A 17,767-nucleotide genomic window follows, 5' to 3' on the forward strand; every position below is an offset into this window, starting at 1 on the left:
CTTCACACATTGTCTCCGTCCTTCTGTGTCGGTTGGGTTTAAACAGCTCTGACTTGTATCGCCACACTTGCATCACCATCTTCTCATCTTTTGATAACACTGGGTCTCGTTTTCTAACCAGTAACTTTGTTTATGTGATGAGGCTGTTTGTGCCACAGGCTAAACAGTCCCTTAACATTTCTTCTAAGGCTGGGCCAATTTTGCAGTGCTCTGCTAACCCCCTCAATTGGACCACAAAGCCTGAAACTGTCTCCCAGTATTGGGGGGGGGGGGAAGTGTAGTGTGGGGTGGGGGGGGGTGGGGGGGAGCACAGTGAAACATGATCGTTTCAGGCGGGGGGTGGTGTTGTGAACAGTAGTGGGGGGGTGGTCAGTGGGAGCTGGGCCACAGAGGCTGGCTGATAGCAGCAGAAACACGGACAGGTCTCTGTCCTCTCAAACCTGCACACAAGCAATGGTGCCCTCTGCTGCCATCAGCCGGCTTTTAGGCAATTTAGCCCAGTCTATCTGCTGGCGAGAATCATATCAAGGTTTTGTTATTGCACAGAGTAAGATTTGACTGTGACCTTGCTGAAAAATGGGTCTGAAACTCTCCCAGTTTCACGCTCGTTCTGGACTTAGAATTTTCTTGGCCCCCTCCGCCCACTCCCCCCCCTTCTCCTTGTGCCTGGAGAATCAGGTGATGTTAAGCTTCTCACTAAGCTGTGGGCCTGTGGGATACAGACAGGGAACAGAATAACCTGTCGCTTTTCTTCACTTGTTTTCATTTGTTACAAAGTTGAACCAACTTTCAATATCCCAGTTTTCCACTTCGGGGTCAATGGTTCCATCTTTCCAATCAAAGGCATTACAACGTGTGTCCTTTCATCTTTATATTTTCAATGCTCCAGTCTCCTCGCCTTAGGTGCACACTACAATCACAACGGCTTTGAAAGTTTTTCCTCATCGCCAGTGTAATAAGTGGTTCAAAGTTACAAGGGGTTTATTGCCATCAATAATAAATATTTACAATGGAAGAGTCAGACAAATTTAACTGCGCTCTTCCCTGGCTCCAGCTGAGGATCCTCCCTGACCCGGGGTAAGCGTTCCTGCTCCCGATTGGCTCAGCTTCCATACACTCCGTAGGTTCCAGCCTGATCACATGGCCCTCAGGGAGTGCTCCCTTAAAGGAGCCACACTACCACACTCCAGGATTGTATCTGCGGGGGCCACACCGTCCTTTAGCACCTGAGTTTGATGCTTGGTGGTTGTGGTGGTTAGAGGTCAATCATCTCAACTCCAGGACATCCCTCAGGGTAGTGTCCACGGCCCAACTATCTTCAGCTGCTTCATCAATCACCTTCCCTCCGTTGTAAGGTTCAAAGTGCGGGTGTCCATCGATAATTGCTCAATGTTCAGCACCACTTGTGACTCCTCAGATACTGAAGCAGTTCGTGTCCAAATGCAACAAGATTTGGACAATATCCAGACTTGGACTGGTGGCAGGTGACAAGTAACATTTATGCCACACAAGTGCCAGGCAATGACCATCCTCGACAAAAGAGATTCTAACCATCGCCCCTTGACATTCAATGACATTCTCATCGCTCATTCCCTCACTATCAATATCCTGGAGGTTACCATTTACCAAAAACTGAACTGGACCAGCTAGGTAGCGTAGTGGTATTGTCACTAGTCTAGCAATCCAGAGAACCAGCGTAATGTTGTGGGGACCCAGGTTCAAACCTCATTGTGACAGATGATGAAATTTGAACTCCATTAAAAAAATGGAACTAAAAGTCTAATGATGACCATGAAACCATTGTGGATTGTTACAAACCCCATCTGATTCACTAATGTCCGTAATGGAAGGAAATCTGGTGACCTACATGTTGTTAGAATGTAACCAATGAAATAATTGGATCTGTTATAGTGTGACCAATGGTAACATGCTGTAAGGGTCAGCTGACCCAGTAAATTATGCAACCAATGACAAAATGACGCGGTGGTCAGCTGACCTGCTGACTCAATACAAGTAAAAAGCTGCTGAGGTTTGTGGGAGCTTGGAATGGCCCAAGGTGAGGCATCAAGTGTTGGAGTAATGAAGTTTCTTTATTCAATATTTTTCTTTGATTTATAAATTGGAGTAAGTCTTGTTTTATTTATTGCTTACTTAGCACAGCGGGTTAGCACTACTGCCTCACAGCGCCAAGGACGTGGTTCGATTCCCTCCTTGGGTCACTGTCTGTGTGGAGTTTGCACGTTCTCCCTGTATCTGTGAGAGTTTCCTCTGGGTACTCCGGTTTCCTCCCACACTTGTGCAGGTTAGGTTGATTGGCTGTGCGAAATTGCCCTTCAGTGTCAGGGGGTTAGCAGCGTACATCAGTGGGGTTATGGAGGTGGGGACTGGGAGGGTTTGTGATAGATGCAAAACCGATGGGCCAAATGGCCTCTTTCTGCACTGTCGGGATTTTATGAGCTAAGAAGTTCCTTATGGTGGATCAACACATGTGGCTTCAGATATTTTGGCAATGTGGTTGACTCTTAAATATCTTCTCTGGGTAGGGCAGCTAGGGATGGGTGATAAATATTACCCAACCAGCAAGGCCCACATCCATCCACCACCATCTAGAAGGACAAGAGCAGCAGATACCCCTGAACACCACCATGTGGATGTGCTCCTCTGAGTCACTCACCACCCTGACTCGGCCATTCCTTCACTTTCGCTGGGTCAAAATCCTGGAATACCCTCCCTAACAGCAGTGTGGTTGTACCTACACCACATGGACTGCAGTGACTCAAGGCAGCTCCCGCCACCAGCTCATGGGGTAATTAGGGATGGGCAATGAATGCTGGTCTAGCCAGTGATACCCACATCTCGCACATGAATAAAAAACGGCCTAAAGAACAAAATCAGCCCGGGAAACAGGCCCTTCGGCCCAACGATCCCGCGCCGCCATCTCAACACCACCAGTCCCCCTCTCCACCCACGACCCCTGTCTAATGTTTTATGGCCATCCAGATTGAGGGAAACTGATTTAGGGACAATTTATTCCTGCCAATCAGCCTAACAGCACATCTTTGGGGTGTGGGAGGAAACCGGAGCACCCGGAGAAAACCCACGCAAGCACGGGGAGAATGCGCAAACTCCCCACAGACACCGGCCCAAATCCATGTGTCTGCACAGCAATCAGTGATAGTCACTGAGCTGTCGCCTTGCCCAGTATCTTGTCCAGTTTAGGCACACACTAACGACATGAAGCAGTAGGCCAATCTCGAACAACCAAGAGCAGCCCCAGTACGACCCGTTGCGTGTATGCCCCTCGTTGGACACAAGGCGGACCGACTTAAAACCTGTGAATGAAAAGGAAAAAAAAAATTATTATTGTACCATACCCATTTAGCTTACCAGGGACTCCCCAATGCTAATGACCCTTATTTAAAAGGTTCTCCTATATCCACCCAACTCCAACCCAGTCATGTGCCTGTCTAAGTTACTCTTAAACAACTCCAGCGTGTTTGCCTCCACCACCTTACTTGGCAGAGCATTCCATACCCCCACTACCCTCTGTGTGAAAAACCTCCCTCTAATATCTGTGTTATACCTCTCTCCCCCTTCACCCTAAGCCCGTGGCCCCTTGTACTGTGTGTCTCTAACATAGGAAATAGCTTACCTCTGTTTACTTTATCTATACCCTTCATAATCTTATATACCTCTATTAGATCCCCCCTCAGTCGCCGTCTTTCAAAGCCTCAATTAAACGTGACTGTATAATTACCCTCCACCATAAAATGGGAGGGTTTCCGTGTAAAGGAAAAGAATTCCGTAGTTATTTCAGAATCTCGCTGTATGATTGGTTGCTGCAACTCGGCTTCACAGTTTGTGTATATTTTTGTGGGATTGCAGGATTTAATCCAGCGTGGAATGAGGTGCTTCGATTTACACTCAGCGTTCCCGAGCTGGCTCTTGTCCGCTTTGTGGTTGAAGATCACGATTCGACCACCAGCAATGACTTCATCGGGCAGTTCACACTCCCCTTCACCAGCATGAAAGAAGGTAATCATCAACTTACCCTCAGCCCAACACTGCCTCGGGAACAACACTGCCCCTCCCCCCAACACTGCCCCTCCCCACTCTGACACTGCCTCTCCCCCCCGACACTGCCTCTCCCCCTCTGACACTGCCCCTCCCCCCCCAACACTGCCCCTCCCCCACCCCAACACTGCCCCTCCCCCCCCAACACTGCCCCTCCCCCACCCCGACACTGCCCCTCCCCCACCCCGACACTGCCCCTCCCCCACCCCGACACTGCCCCTCCCCCACCCCGACACTGCCCCTCCCCACTCTGACACTGCCCCTGCCCCCCAACACTGCCCCTCCCCCCTGACACTGCCCCTCCCCCCAACACTGCCCCTCCCCACTCTGACACTGCCCCTCCCCCCTCTGACACTGCCCCTCCCCCCAACATTGCCCCTCCCCACTCTGACACTGCCCCTCCCCCCTCTGACACTGCCCCTCCCCCCAACACTGCCCCTCCCCACTCTGACACTGCCCCTCCCCCCAACACTGCCCCTCCCCCCTGACACTGCCCCTCCCCCCAACACTGCCCCTCCCCCCAACACTGCCCCTCCCCTACTCTGACACTGCCCCTCCCCCCCGACACTGCCCCCCCCCACCCCGACACTGCCCCTCCCCCCCCGACACTGCCCCTCCCCCCCGACACTGCCCCTCCCCCCTCTGACACTGCCTCGGGGACAGCACTGCTCCTCCCCACTCTGACACTGCCCCTTCCCCTCTGACACTGCCCCTCCCACTCTGATACTGCCCTCTCTGACATTGCCCCTCCACCTCTGGCATGCGCCTCCCCCTCTGACATTCCCCCCTCTGACGCTGCCCCTCCCCCCTCTGACGCTGCCCCTCCCCCCTCTGACGCTGCCCCTCCCCCCTCTGACGCTGCCCCTCCCCCCTCTGACGCTGCCCCTCCCCCTCTGACACTGCCCCTCCCCCCTCTGACACTGCCCCTCCCCCCTCTGACACTGCCCCTCCCCCTCTGACACTGCCCCTCCCCCTCTGACACTGCCCCTCCCCCTCTGACATTCCCCCCTTTGACGCTGCCCCTCCCCCCTTTGACGCTGCCCCTCCCCCCTTTGACGCTGCCCCTTCCCCCGGCACTGTCCCTCCCCCCCGGCACTGCCCTCCCCATTTGGCACTCAATTTAACAGCCTTATCTTCATTTTTACACGCGGCTGATTGTTACAAGTCAGGTCTGATACGTTAAGGTGTTCTATGAAGCTTGCCTGACCTGTACCATTTTACATTGAATTTGGCTAGAACGAGCGTGAGAGGTTTCACTTCAGGTGTGATTCAACTACCCACAAGGAGCTTTTATCAAAAACAAAGTTTAATTAAGAATATTGCTGACAGGTATAATAAAATAATTAGCGAGAACTTTTAACAATTAAAAACAAGAAACACAACCACAATATAATTCTTAAGGAATATCTCTAATGTGTTCCAATCAAAAGGCAACATCCAATACACACAACCCTCCAAATAAACACAATACAGAATAGGTTAATGCCCACTTGTTACAGGAATTCCACCTCCTGTGTTGAATGCAGGAAATTCCTTGTGAAGAAACACAGAAGAGGTTGTAGTCAAATCTGTTTCCCAAAACACAGCTTCTTTAAGAGAAGAACAGGAAGAGAGAGGGAGACTATTTCGTAGATTGCTGCTAAACTATTTCCAAACCACAGTGCCCAAAATGAAATTAAAAGCCCCAAGGAGAGAAAACCCTATCACCTGACTGCTACAGCTTAGATTCACCCCCAATGACATCGCTGAAGCTGTAAACTGAATGATTTTTTTAAAAAGGAAACTTTCTTAAAGGTACACTCACATGACACTGATGGTGTGTGACACTAATGACACTTTGACAGGAAAGTGGGCCTTGTGGAGTGACTTCATGCAACATCCAGGCACATGTCCTGCACCTTTCCCCCCCACCATCCCCTACCCCGTGTGGCCTGTTCAACTTATGTTTCTTTTTGTATCCGCAGGCTATCGACATGTCCACTTGCTGTCCAAAGATGCTGCCTCCCTCTCACCGGCAACTCTCTTTATCCAGGTGAAGATTAAGAGTGTATAGTGAGGAGTGAGCGGAGAGCCACTCTCACTCTGACTGCGTGACGTGAACCATAACTGAGATCCACTCTGTCCCCCCTGTGCCGTGCCAAGCGCAGCGAGTCAGCGGGGAGTGCGGCTGAAGACTGAAACTGAAATGAATGTTTTGCCTTCCGATCAATGGACTCTGTGGACAGTGATATTTGAAAAGAGCAACATGACGCGTTCCATGTTTTAACTTCAGAGTACAATGCCAGATTAGAATATTGAGTAGTGTATTTTTACAGAGTTATTTTTCCATCCATGATGCAGAGCTTGAAAACTCTCCTGATTTTCTACAATAACGTTTGTGTCTTTTGTTCAGGATTTGTGTAACACCTTTAGTGTTTTACCGAGCATCGCAATGAGAAGGGTTAGGGAGGGCGCTGGATGGTATGTTTCCAGGTTGGGCCAAAAGGAATCAATAGCAAAATCCTTAACCACCAAACGGTGGAGGTCATTGCCGTGATTACGGAGCAGAGGGAAGAATGCGAAATGCAGAGGGAAAATGGAATAAGAGAAGGCCATCTAGTCCCTCAAGCTATTCAGTGGCTGATGCTGGTTTGACCCTAGCCTTAGTATGTTCGGTTAACAAAAATCTACTGATCTCAAATTTAAAATTAAGTATTGAGCTTGCTTTAAATGCTAGTTTGGGAACAGAATTCCAGATCTCTACGAGCCTGTGTGTGTGTGTTTATGGATATTTCCCAATTTCCTGTCCAGACTTGGCTTTTATTGTTTAAGCTATGTTCCCTAATCCTAGACACTCCAGCCAGCAGAAATAGTTTATCTGTAATTCCCATGTCTTAATATCTTTCAAACTTCAATCAAATCCCCCTTTTCACTTTATAAGTTCCAAGGAATCTAACCCTAATTTTCATCATCACTCCTCTTGGATTTCCCCTTTGCAGTCTCAATGTTATTCCGTTGAATCAGTTCTCCACCACCACCGCCCCCTTCCCTCCACCCCCCCAGCCACCTCCTATCCCCCCCACCCCCTCCCCCTCCCCCAAAAGCCAATCTACCCTTTCTAAGATGAGGTGCCCAGAACTGTTCACAGTAACTCCCAGTGTGACCCAACCAGGGATTTCTGTCGTCTATCCCCTTGTTTTCTCTAGATAGAAAAGCCAACATTTTTATTTGCTGTTTGGATTATTTTCCGTAGCTCGTCCTGACATTTTGGTGCTCCGTGTATAGGGACCTGCCCAAGCCTCTTTGAACATCTACTGTTTCTAGCTTTTCTCCATTTAGAAAGTCCCTCATTTGATCTTTTTTTGGTCCAAATGAATGTCTACATTGAAATCCATTTATTTAATCTATCAAGATCTCTTTGGAATTTTATCCTTCCATCTACACTGCTCACAATGCCAGCCACCTTTGTGCCATTGGCAAACTTGGATATGTGATTTTCTTTTTCATCGTCTAAGTTGCTATTAAATATAGTGAATAACTGAAGCCCTTGCAACACATCACGAGCCATATTCTGCCTATTTGAGTATCTATCCATTATGCCTAGTCTCTGTCTCCTACAACTCCGCCAATTTCCTAACCGGGCCAGTACATTATCTTCAATCTTATGAGCATCAACTTTAGCTCTTATGAGGGACTTTATCATGTGCCTTCTGCCAAGTTCATCCACAAACATTCCCCTCTTCACTGCTATCGACACCTTTCCAGTCAGATTCATCAGGCACGGCTGACCCTTTACCAATCCATGCCGATTCTCCCTGTTTGGCCCAAGATCCCACCGATTCACTATTTCCTCAATCATAGAACACTGCAGTGCAGAAAGAGGCCCTTTGGCCCATCAAGTCTGCACCGACTGCAATCCCACCCAGGCCCTACCCCCATATCCCTACATATTATACCCACTAATCCCTCTAACCTACACATCCCTAGACACTAAGGGGCAATTTCTTAGCATGGCCAAACAACCTAACCCACACATCTTTGGACTGTGGGAAGAAACCGGAATACCCGGAGGAAACCCACGCAGGCACGAGGAGAATGTGCAAACTCCACACAGTGACCCGAGCCGGGAATCGAACCCAGGACCCTGGAGCCCTGAAGCAGCAGTGCTAACCCACTGTGCTACCGTGCATCTCAATCCCACAGATCACCATATCCCTCAATCCCACCAATCCACCTTCTCTTCAAATCTTACTCTCTATGTCCCTTTGTATATTGTATGTCAAACAACTTTTTTTGCCTTCCCTTCTTACTCCTAATTTCCTCATTTGAATCAGTGTCCCATGGGATTTGAATTGTTTGTTACAGGGAACAATTTTGCCAGTTGATTTCCTTAGCTAACATAACTCCCAACTAGATTTCCTCAATATCTCTTCTCTAATGAGAGCACAATTTTGTCTATCTTGAATGTTCCTTGGGGCGTTAACTCCTGATACTTGGATAGAGAACTGGAGCTTCCTCCAGAGGCTTGAGCTGCCTCACTGACCCGCTGGGCAAATGTTGGCGGTTTTGTCTGGGTTAGCTGGTTGCAGTTTGTGTGGGTGTCAGGAAAGTGTTCGTTTGCGATCATCTCCAATGGTCAAATATCACAGATTATTCTTGAAGCATTGTCAAAGTACTGGTGGGTGGGAATGTGCTGTGGCATCGTGCCCAGCGGAGAGGCAGAGGAGAAATGCAAAGAAAAGACAGAACACAGATGAAGATTAAAGGAATGAGTTGAGGGGAGAAAAGACATTCATTAAAACAAGATTGATTTTAATCTGTATAATACAAGCAATGATGGATTGTGTGACAGCCCTGGAATGTCAAGCATTTTACTTTATAGAAAAAATTATTAATAAGAATGATAACTGCTTGATATCTCTCATTGATGTAACACTTCATAGCGAGGGGGATTGAATATAAAAGTAGGGAGGTCTTGCTGCAGCTGTATAGGGCATTGGTGAGGCCGCAGCTGGAGTACTGTGTGCAGTTTTGGGCGCCGTACTTACGCAAGGATATTTTGGCCCTGGAGGGAGTGCAGAGGAGGTTTACTAGGCTGATACCGGAGTTGAGGGGGTTGAGCTATGAGGAGAGGCTGAATAAACTAGGCTTGTACTCATTAGAGTTTAGAAGAATGAGGGGAGATCTCATTGAGACGTATAAGATGATGAATGGGATGGATAGGATAGAGGTGGAGAGACTCTTCCCGCTCAAAAAAGACAGCAGGACTAGGGGGCACAGCCTCAAGATAAAGGGGAGGCGGTTTAGAACGGAGTTGAGGAGGAACTTCTTCACTCAAAGGGTGGTGAATCTCTGGAATTCTCTGCCCATTGAAGTGGTGGAGGCTGCCTCGCTGAATATTTTTAAGAGGCGGGTTGATGGGTTCTTGATAAGCGAGGGGATTAAGGGTTATGGGGAGAGGGCGGGAAAGTGGAACTGAGCCACGACAGATCAGCCATGATCTTATTGAATGGCGGGGCAGGCTCAAAGGGCTAGATGGCCTACTCCTGCTCCTATTTCTTATGTTCTTATGTTCTTATTTCTAATGTACCAAATCATTGCTACATACTTTATGATTGGAGGCTCAGATCCAAGGAGCTGTGTGGAGGGGTGTCAGGGTGGGGATGAGCCGGGAAGCTTTGTTGAAGCTGTGTTTTAAGCATGTTCAAGTGCGCCTCTACATTCCACCTCCTATCAAGGGCTTGTCTCGCCAGATAAAGAATAACGCAAAGACACCGCACTACCTCAGCTCAGCGATTTCATCCAGGGGGCTTTGCTCTCGTCCTTACTGCTCTTATACTATACAAATTTGCTTCTCGAATCTCGGTGAGTCCCAGCTCCTCATGGATCCGAGATCCTAAGCTTTGCCTGAAAACCGCCGTGAGTTTTTGATGACCATCTTCAGACGGTGAATCTCAAACTGGAAATAACTCATTGGGTGAGAACAGCAGAGGCACTGCCTTATAGGAACTCCCAATGTGAAAGTTGCATCAAAGGCAAAATAGATCAATTTCTTTCAGAAACATTCTGGGAGACAGTAACTGTGTGATTTGAGACATGAGCTGTGAATGCAATGTGTTTTGGAGGAATATCTGACTTTGTACCCTGCAGCTTTACCCTTGACTTAAGGTTGGGTCTGTTGTTAATTAATCCGATAAGAAATTTATTGCCATAATTAGTTCGCAACTTCATTTCCAGTATATCATGCAATCCCCTTCATTGTAGAAGGAGAATTAGATGAGTTTTGATATTATTTAGTTTAGCAATTGCTACATTCTTATTTGCCAGACTGAAGACCTGTTTCTTAGCCTGTACTTATTCTGTTTTTTATTTATTAGACACAAGTAAAGCTTACATTAACACTGCAATGAAGTTACTGTGGAAATCCCCTAGTCGCCACACTCTGGCACCTGTTTGGGTACACGGAGGGAGAATTTAGCACCTCACCAGCACATCTTTCGGACTGTGAGAGGAATCTGGAGCATTCAGAGGAAGGACGTAGGGGGAATGTGCAAACTCCACGCAGACAGTGACCCACTTAGGGAATCAAACCCAGGTTCCTGGCGCTGTGAGGCAGCAGCACTAACCACTGTGCCACCGAGAGAGTGTCTGATTCTGGGCTAGACAGGAAATATTCATATCTGCATCACGGATGCTGCCTGACCTGCTGTTGGCACATTTTTACATTGCTAGCATCTCCCTACTTGTTTTAATGAACTTTCTCTTTCAGGAACCCTTCTTTGAGAAAGTTCTTCTTCCCGACATGACTTTGGTTTATTTCCTTTAACTTGTTGGACTTTATTGCATTCTCACTCTCTCGTCTGCAGCTGACATCTCACTTTGACAGAGCTTAGCAACCGTCTCCAGCTTTAGGCCAGGAAAACCAGGGGTCCTTGTGCATGAGTCGCAAAAACCCAGCTTGCAGGTGCAGCAGGTGGTCAGGAAGGCGAATGGGATGCTGGCCTTCATAGCGAGGGGGATTGAATATAAAAGTAGGGAGGTCTTGCTGCAGCTGTATAGGGCACTGGTGAGGCCGCAGCTGGAGTACTGTGTGCAGTTTTGGGCGCCGCACTTGCGCAAGGATGTTTTGGCCTTGGAGGGAGTGCAGAGGAGGTTTACTAGGCTGATACCGGAGTTGAGGGGGTTGAGCTATGAGGAGAGGCTGAATAAACTAGGCTTGTACTCATTAGAGTTTAGAAGAATGAGGGGAGATCTCATTGAGACGTATAAGATGATGAATGGGATGGATAGGATAGAGGTGGAGAGACTCTTCCCGCTCAGAAAGGACAGTAGGACTAGAGGGCACAGCCTCAGGATAAAGGGGGGGCGGTTTAGAACAGAGTTGAGGAGGAACTTCTTCACTCAAAGGGTGGTGAATCTCTGGAATTCTCTGCCCGTTGAGATAGTGGAGGCTGCCTCGCTAAATATTTTTAAGATGCGGGTTGATGGGTTTTTGATAAGAGAGGGGATTAAGGGTTATGGGGAGAGGGCGGGAATGTGGAACTGAGCCACGACAGATCAGCCATGATCTTATTGAATGGCGGGGCAGGCTCGAAGGGCTAGATGGCCTACTCCTGCTCCTATTTCTTATGTTCTTAAGTTCTTAAAATGAACAGCCCCTTTGATTGACACCTGGGAACCAAACTATCAGATCATGAAGAGTCAGCTTGCTTTGCATTGGTCAGTAATGTGATGTCCTGACTGATGCGGCCAATGGTGGATGTGTGTGGTGGAGCATTGCGTTATGGGATGGCGTGTGATGGAGAATCGCAGCAAGAGGCAGTGATATCCAAAATCAATTGGAACAAAACCCCAAGTACATTCAGTTTACCATTCAATGATGCACCATTCACTTCCTTCTGGGAGTAACACACTCTGAATATTTGATTCAGTGATAATATCAATAAGAACAGGAGGGAAATCCTCTCACTACCACTTTGAGACGCAGGCACAGGCACCATATTGAGTGACTTCTATCATGTGGGGCACAAGTTTGGTCACCAGGTCCTGGAGTTTCAGTTCAGGTGAAACAGCGTTGATCGGGATGTTGGGAGCTCGCAGTGAGCCTGTGGAGGGTGGACCCGGTGGAGGTTAAGGCCCGGCCCAAGGTCCCAGAGCTCACACCGCTGCTGTGAGCCCATGTGCAGCAGTAACCCTACCGTACAGCTCCCTGACTGCAAAAAAAACAACACACCCAGCTTTCCCAAAAACAGGCATTTCTCAGTCTTTAAAACTCAAAGTTCCCAGGATCTAAAGCAGTATTAATGTCCGCAAACACCTAGCTATGCATGCCTGCTGAACGGTAATCCTGTGTCTGTGATGGTCTGAGGATGTGAAACACAGTAAAGTGTTTATATTTCCTGGATTACATGGACGTTACAGCACAGGAACAGGCCATTTGGCCCATTTCTATGTTGGTGTTTATGTTCCACACAAACCTCCTCCCAGCCGTCTGACCCATCGGGTGGGATTTTTCGCCCACAACCCACCCTAAAACTGGAAAATTCTGCTTAAAATCCCTGGCTCATCCTAATCAACCCACATTTTTCCATGTGACTATAAATTCTATCCTGAGTAGTCATTTTGGGAAGCTTTCTTCCCACTGAAGTTGAAATGACTGGTCTGTAATTGCTGGGCTTAGCCTGGAGCTGTCCTGTCTGGATACAATACACATCTCTTTAACCTGTGCTTAACCCTCTCTCCACTCACATTGTCTGTACCTTTAAGACTTGATTACCTATAAAGACTCACATTCTAATCATTATTTTGTAAATTGAGTTTGTGTCTTTGTATGCCCAGTTTGTGAACAGAGCTCCCCCGCATCTGACAAAGGGGTAGCGTTCCGAAAGCTAGTGACTTTTGCTACCAAATAAACCTGTTGGACTTTAACCTGGTGTTGTGAGACTTCTTACTGTGTTTATCCTTGAACAATGTTTGCAATTCTCCAGTCCTTGGAAACACCCTGAGTGGAGAGAAAGCTGGATGGCCCGCACCCCCGCAATTTCCATTCTCACTTCCTTCAATATCCTTGGATGAATCTCATCCAGTCCCAGTGCCTTGTCAACTTTCAGCACCGACAGTCTATTCAATACTTCCTCCTGTTCAATATGGAATCCTCCCAGGGATAGAGTTTCCCACTGTGTCAGCGTATCCTGGGTGACATCTGTATCCTTGGTAAAGACAGATGCAAAGCATTCATTTAATACCTTAGCCGTGCCCCCTCTCTCCATGTGTAAATCCTCTTTTAATACCCTCATCAGCCTTACTTCCTTTACCATCCTTTTACTATTTGTTTGCCTTTTGAAGACTTTGAGATTCCCCTTTATGCTGTCTGCCAGTTATTTTCTCATAACCCCTCTTGTTTCTCTAACGTGCATTTTCACCTCCTCTCAGAATCTTCTGTATTGCTCTTGGTTCTCAATTGTATTTTCTACCTGACACCCGTCATAAACACTCATTTTCTTCCTCACCTTAATTTCCATCTCCTGTTCCATCCAGGGAGTTCTGGAATTGTTTGCCTGGCCTTTCCGTTTAAGGAAATATTGATTGTGTCTGGAGCGTTTCTGTTTTGAAGGCAGCCCATTGTTCAGATCCAGATTCTCCCGCCAACCTTTCATTCCAGTCTAACCGGCCCAGCTCTGTTCCTGCCCCATCGAGGTGTACTCTCCCCCACTTCATTATTTTCACTCTGGATTGCCTATGTCCTTTCTATCACCATCCTAAAGCTTACAATGATCACTATTTCCTAAATGTTCACTGGCATTTTATCTATTTGGCTCACCTCCTCTCCAAGAACCAAGTTCAACATTGCACACCTTCTTGTTGGACTGGACACAATCTAGGGACATTTGCCCCTCACCACCCTTTATCACTGTTCCAGTCTACATTTGGGTAATTAAAGACCGCCATTAGACTACTTAATAATATTTGCATTTCTCTGTACTTTTCCTATGAATTTAGTCTTCTAATGCTTATCACTAATTTGTGGTCTATAGGCTACTTAACTGTTGTTGAATCGATTATCAAACTGTGTCTGATATTTACCAATGCTTTTCCCTGTAGAGTTAACGATTCTGGCCAGCTTATTTTTGTATTTCATACTCAGGCTACTAAATCAGACTGTCACACTGAATGTTAAAATACTCTCTACCAAATGGCACAGTGGCACAACGGTTAGCACTGCTGTCTCACTGTGCCTGGGTTCAATTCCCAGCTTGGGTCACTGTGTGGAGTTTGCACAACCTCGCCGTGTCTGTGTGGGTTTCCTCCGGGCGCTCCAGTTTCCTCCCACAGTCTGACAGATGTGCTGCTTAGGTGCATTGACCAGAACAGGTGCTGAAATGTAGCGACTAGGGGTATTTCACAATAACTTCATTGCAGTGTTAATGTAAGCCTTGTGATTAATAAATAAACTTTACTTTTCAGAAACATCTTGACTCACTCCAAACCCTTTCAGTTTTCTAACTATAAAGAGGCACTGGCTAGCCTTTTTGAAAATACAGCGTTTTGTGTCTGTGAAACTTAGTTTCTGGTCTGTATATGTTCCTGACTGTTAGTGAATTTTCTGTGCTAACTCTGATTAGAAGGGGTTGATAGCCCAATGCCAATAACTTATATTTGCTCCTGAATGCTTTTCATTCAGGCAGGATTTACTCACACTGACTCGAAACAATATTTGTTCTTAAACAACAGTGTGCTGCAGCATGATATAAATGACAAGGTGACTTGCCAGTATTATAACCTGGTTCCTAGGCGCAGAGTTACCACTTCCGGTTTTCTACGCTGCCTACCTTTCCGTGGGCTCCAGGCAACTCTCGAGAGCACTCTGACAGCTGACAGAACAATACAGACCAGTTTCCAGACCTGAAGCAATCAACTCCACTCCTACAGACCATCACGAGGCTGCGGGACGCTGGCCATTCTGCCAATCCCTGACCTTTAAAAGGAAAGCCTCCCATTCTTAAACTATTGAGTTACTTTGGGCTGTGTCTGCACACATCAGCGTTGGTGTATGTTTTCTGTGGCCATGTGATTGGGTTAAACCCAGTTCTAATCTTTCGTCCTTCATCTACATTTTACATTTTTGTTTAACCTTAACCGGGCGGCACAGTAGCACAGTGGTTGGCACTGCTGCTTCACAGCTCCAGGGCCCTGGGTTCGATTCCCGGCTCGGGTCACTGTCTGTGTGGAGTTTGCACATTCTCCTCATGTCTGCGTGGGTTTCCTCCGGGTACTCCGGTTTCCTCCCACAGTCCAAAGATGTGCGGGTTAGGTTGATTGGCCATGCTAAGAAATTGCCCCTTAGTGTCCAGGGAAATGTAGGTTAGAGGGATTACTGGATACAATATATGGGGATAGGGCCTGAGTGGGAATGTGTTCGGTGCAGACTCAATGGGCTGAAGGGCCTCTCCCTGCACTGTAGGGTTCTATGATCTATGCCTTTTGTTAACTGGTCTCTGAGACACAGCTCTCTTATCTTTACACTTGATTTCTCAGTTACTCTTGGAGAAACAAAATGATTCTAGTTTGTCTCTCCACATTTACTCCCTTGCTAAAGCTGCTGAGAGAAATCAAGCTGGAGTACATTGTTTAAAATGATGCCAACACGGAACAATATAAATCTAGTTGTCCGTCATCATTTAGAGATATATGCAGTATGGGTAATGCTATAATAATGGGTGATTTCAATTTATATGTAGACTGGGGAAATCTAATTAGTGCTAATGAAGTGGAGGATAAATTCCCATATGAGATGTGTTTCTCAAGAATCATAGAGTCCCTACAATACAGAAGGAGGCCATTCGGCCCATCGAGAGAGCTCCAACCATTATCTCACTTCGGCCCAATTCCCACAACCCCAGTCATTTTACCCCACTAATCACCCTGACACTAAGGGGCAATTTCTTAGCATAGCCAATCAACCTAACCTGCACATCATTGGACTGTGGGAGGAAATCAGAGCACCCGGAGGAAACCCACGCAGACACGGGGAGAATGTGCAATCTCCACACAGACAGTATGTTGAAGAAAATAATATACGTCATGTGAAAGGGTTAATTAAAGCCTTGCCGTACAGGAGCCTTTAGGAAATAGTGATCATTATATGATAGAATTTTGCATTAATGTTCAAAGTGATCTGGCTCATTCTGAAAGTAGGGTCTTAATTCTGAGCGAAAGAAGGTATGGGGGCAATTTGGCTGTGGTAGATTGGGAGAATACACTGAAACAGTTGACAGGCAATGGTTAATGTTTAAAGAGATATTGCATGGCCTACAGCAAATATACATTCTTCCAAGATACAAAAACCCAAAACAAAAGGCAAATCAACTGTGGCTAACGAAAGAACTGAAAGGTTGCATTTGATCAATAGCTTGTAATGATACCAGAAACTCGGCAAGCCCCAGGATCAGGAGAATCTAGAATCTAGCAAAGTAGGACAAGTAAATTGATAAAAAATAAAGGGGAAAGAGAATATGAATGCAAGCTGGTGAGAAACATAAAAAGCTTCTTTAGGTATGTGAAGAGAAAAAAAGGAACAAATATACCATTCAAGGATTCATTACAGGAACATTTATAATGGAGCATAAGGAAATAGTGGCAAAACTAAACAATTACTTTGGGTCTGTCTTTGCAGAGGATGATACAGAAAATCTCCCAGTACTGTGAAAATGAGGAACTGAAAGAAATTAGTATTAATAAAGAGGTAGCACTGGATTAAAGTGAAGGTTGATAAGTCCCCTGGGCGAGATGAGCTCCATCCCAGAGTGTAGAAAGCAGTTGCTACAGAGATATGCATTCGTCACCATCTTCCAAAGCTCTATAGATTCTGGAATGGTTCCTGCAGACTGAAAAGTAGCAAATATAACCCCACTGTTTAAGAAAAGAGGGAGAGAGCAATTTTAGACATGTTAGTTTGACATCATGAAAAGGGAAAATGTTAGAATCTGTTTTAAAAGAAGTGATAAAGGGACACTTGGAAATTAATGGGCAGAGTCAAAATGCATTTATGAAAGTGAAATCATTTTTGACAAACCTGTTGGGAGTTTTTTTGAGGATGATAATTGAAGCATGGATAAAGGAGAACCAGTGGATGTGGTGTATTTACATTTTCAGAAGGCTTTTGATATGGTCCCATACTGTAAGTTAGTAAACAAAATTAGAGCACATGGAATTGGGGTAATACACCAATATTGATTCAGAAAGTAGAGAGCAGGAATAAACAGATCATTCTCAGGTTGGCAGGTTGTTACAAGTAGGGTACCACAATCAGCTGCTCACAATCTAAAAACATAGTTTGAATGTGAGCCAAATGTAGTATCTCCAAATTTGCTGATGATACAAAACTAGGTGGGAATATGAGTTGTGGGAAGGATGCAATGAGGCTTCAGGAGGATTTAGGCAGACTAAGTGAGTCAGATGGAATATAATGTGGATAAGTGTGAGGTTATTCACTTTGGTGGAAAAAAAACAGAAAGGCATAGTATTTTTTCAATGGTGAGAGGTTGGGAAGTGTTGGTGTTCAAAGGGACCAGGATGACCTTGTTCAAGAGTCACTAAAAGCTAACATGGAATGCAGCAAACAATTAGGAAGGCAAATAGCATGTTAGCCTTTATTGTAAGGGGATTTGAGTAAAGATGTTTTGCTGCTGTTATGAGACCACATCTGGAGTATTGT

The 17,767-nt window shown here is 46.4% G+C and overlaps 1 protein-coding gene across 1 annotated transcript in view; it reads left to right on the top strand.

Moving 5' to 3' along the window:
* LOC145358979 (1-phosphatidylinositol 4,5-bisphosphate phosphodiesterase delta-3-like) overlaps positions 1-7,077 on the top strand; it is an 83,634-nt gene extending 76,557 nt beyond the window's left edge. Inside the window, exons 14-15 of the mRNA XM_080213337.1 lie at positions 3,886-4,035; positions 6,039-7,077. Of these exons, the coding sequence (XP_080069463.1) occupies positions 3,886-4,035; positions 6,039-6,127 (239 nt within the window). The 3' untranslated portion in view covers positions 6,128-7,077. The remainder of the gene's footprint in view (positions 1-3,885; positions 4,036-6,038) is intronic.
* The last annotated feature ends 10,690 nt before the right edge of the window (positions 7,078-17,767 follow it).

This window comes from Carcharhinus amblyrhynchos, chromosome 27, assembly GCF_965287045.1.
Source record: "Carcharhinus amblyrhynchos chromosome 27, sCarAmb.v2.hapA, whole genome shotgun sequence".
NCBI classification, from domain to species: Eukaryota; Metazoa; Chordata; class Chondrichthyes; order Carcharhiniformes; family Carcharhinidae; genus Carcharhinus; species Carcharhinus amblyrhynchos.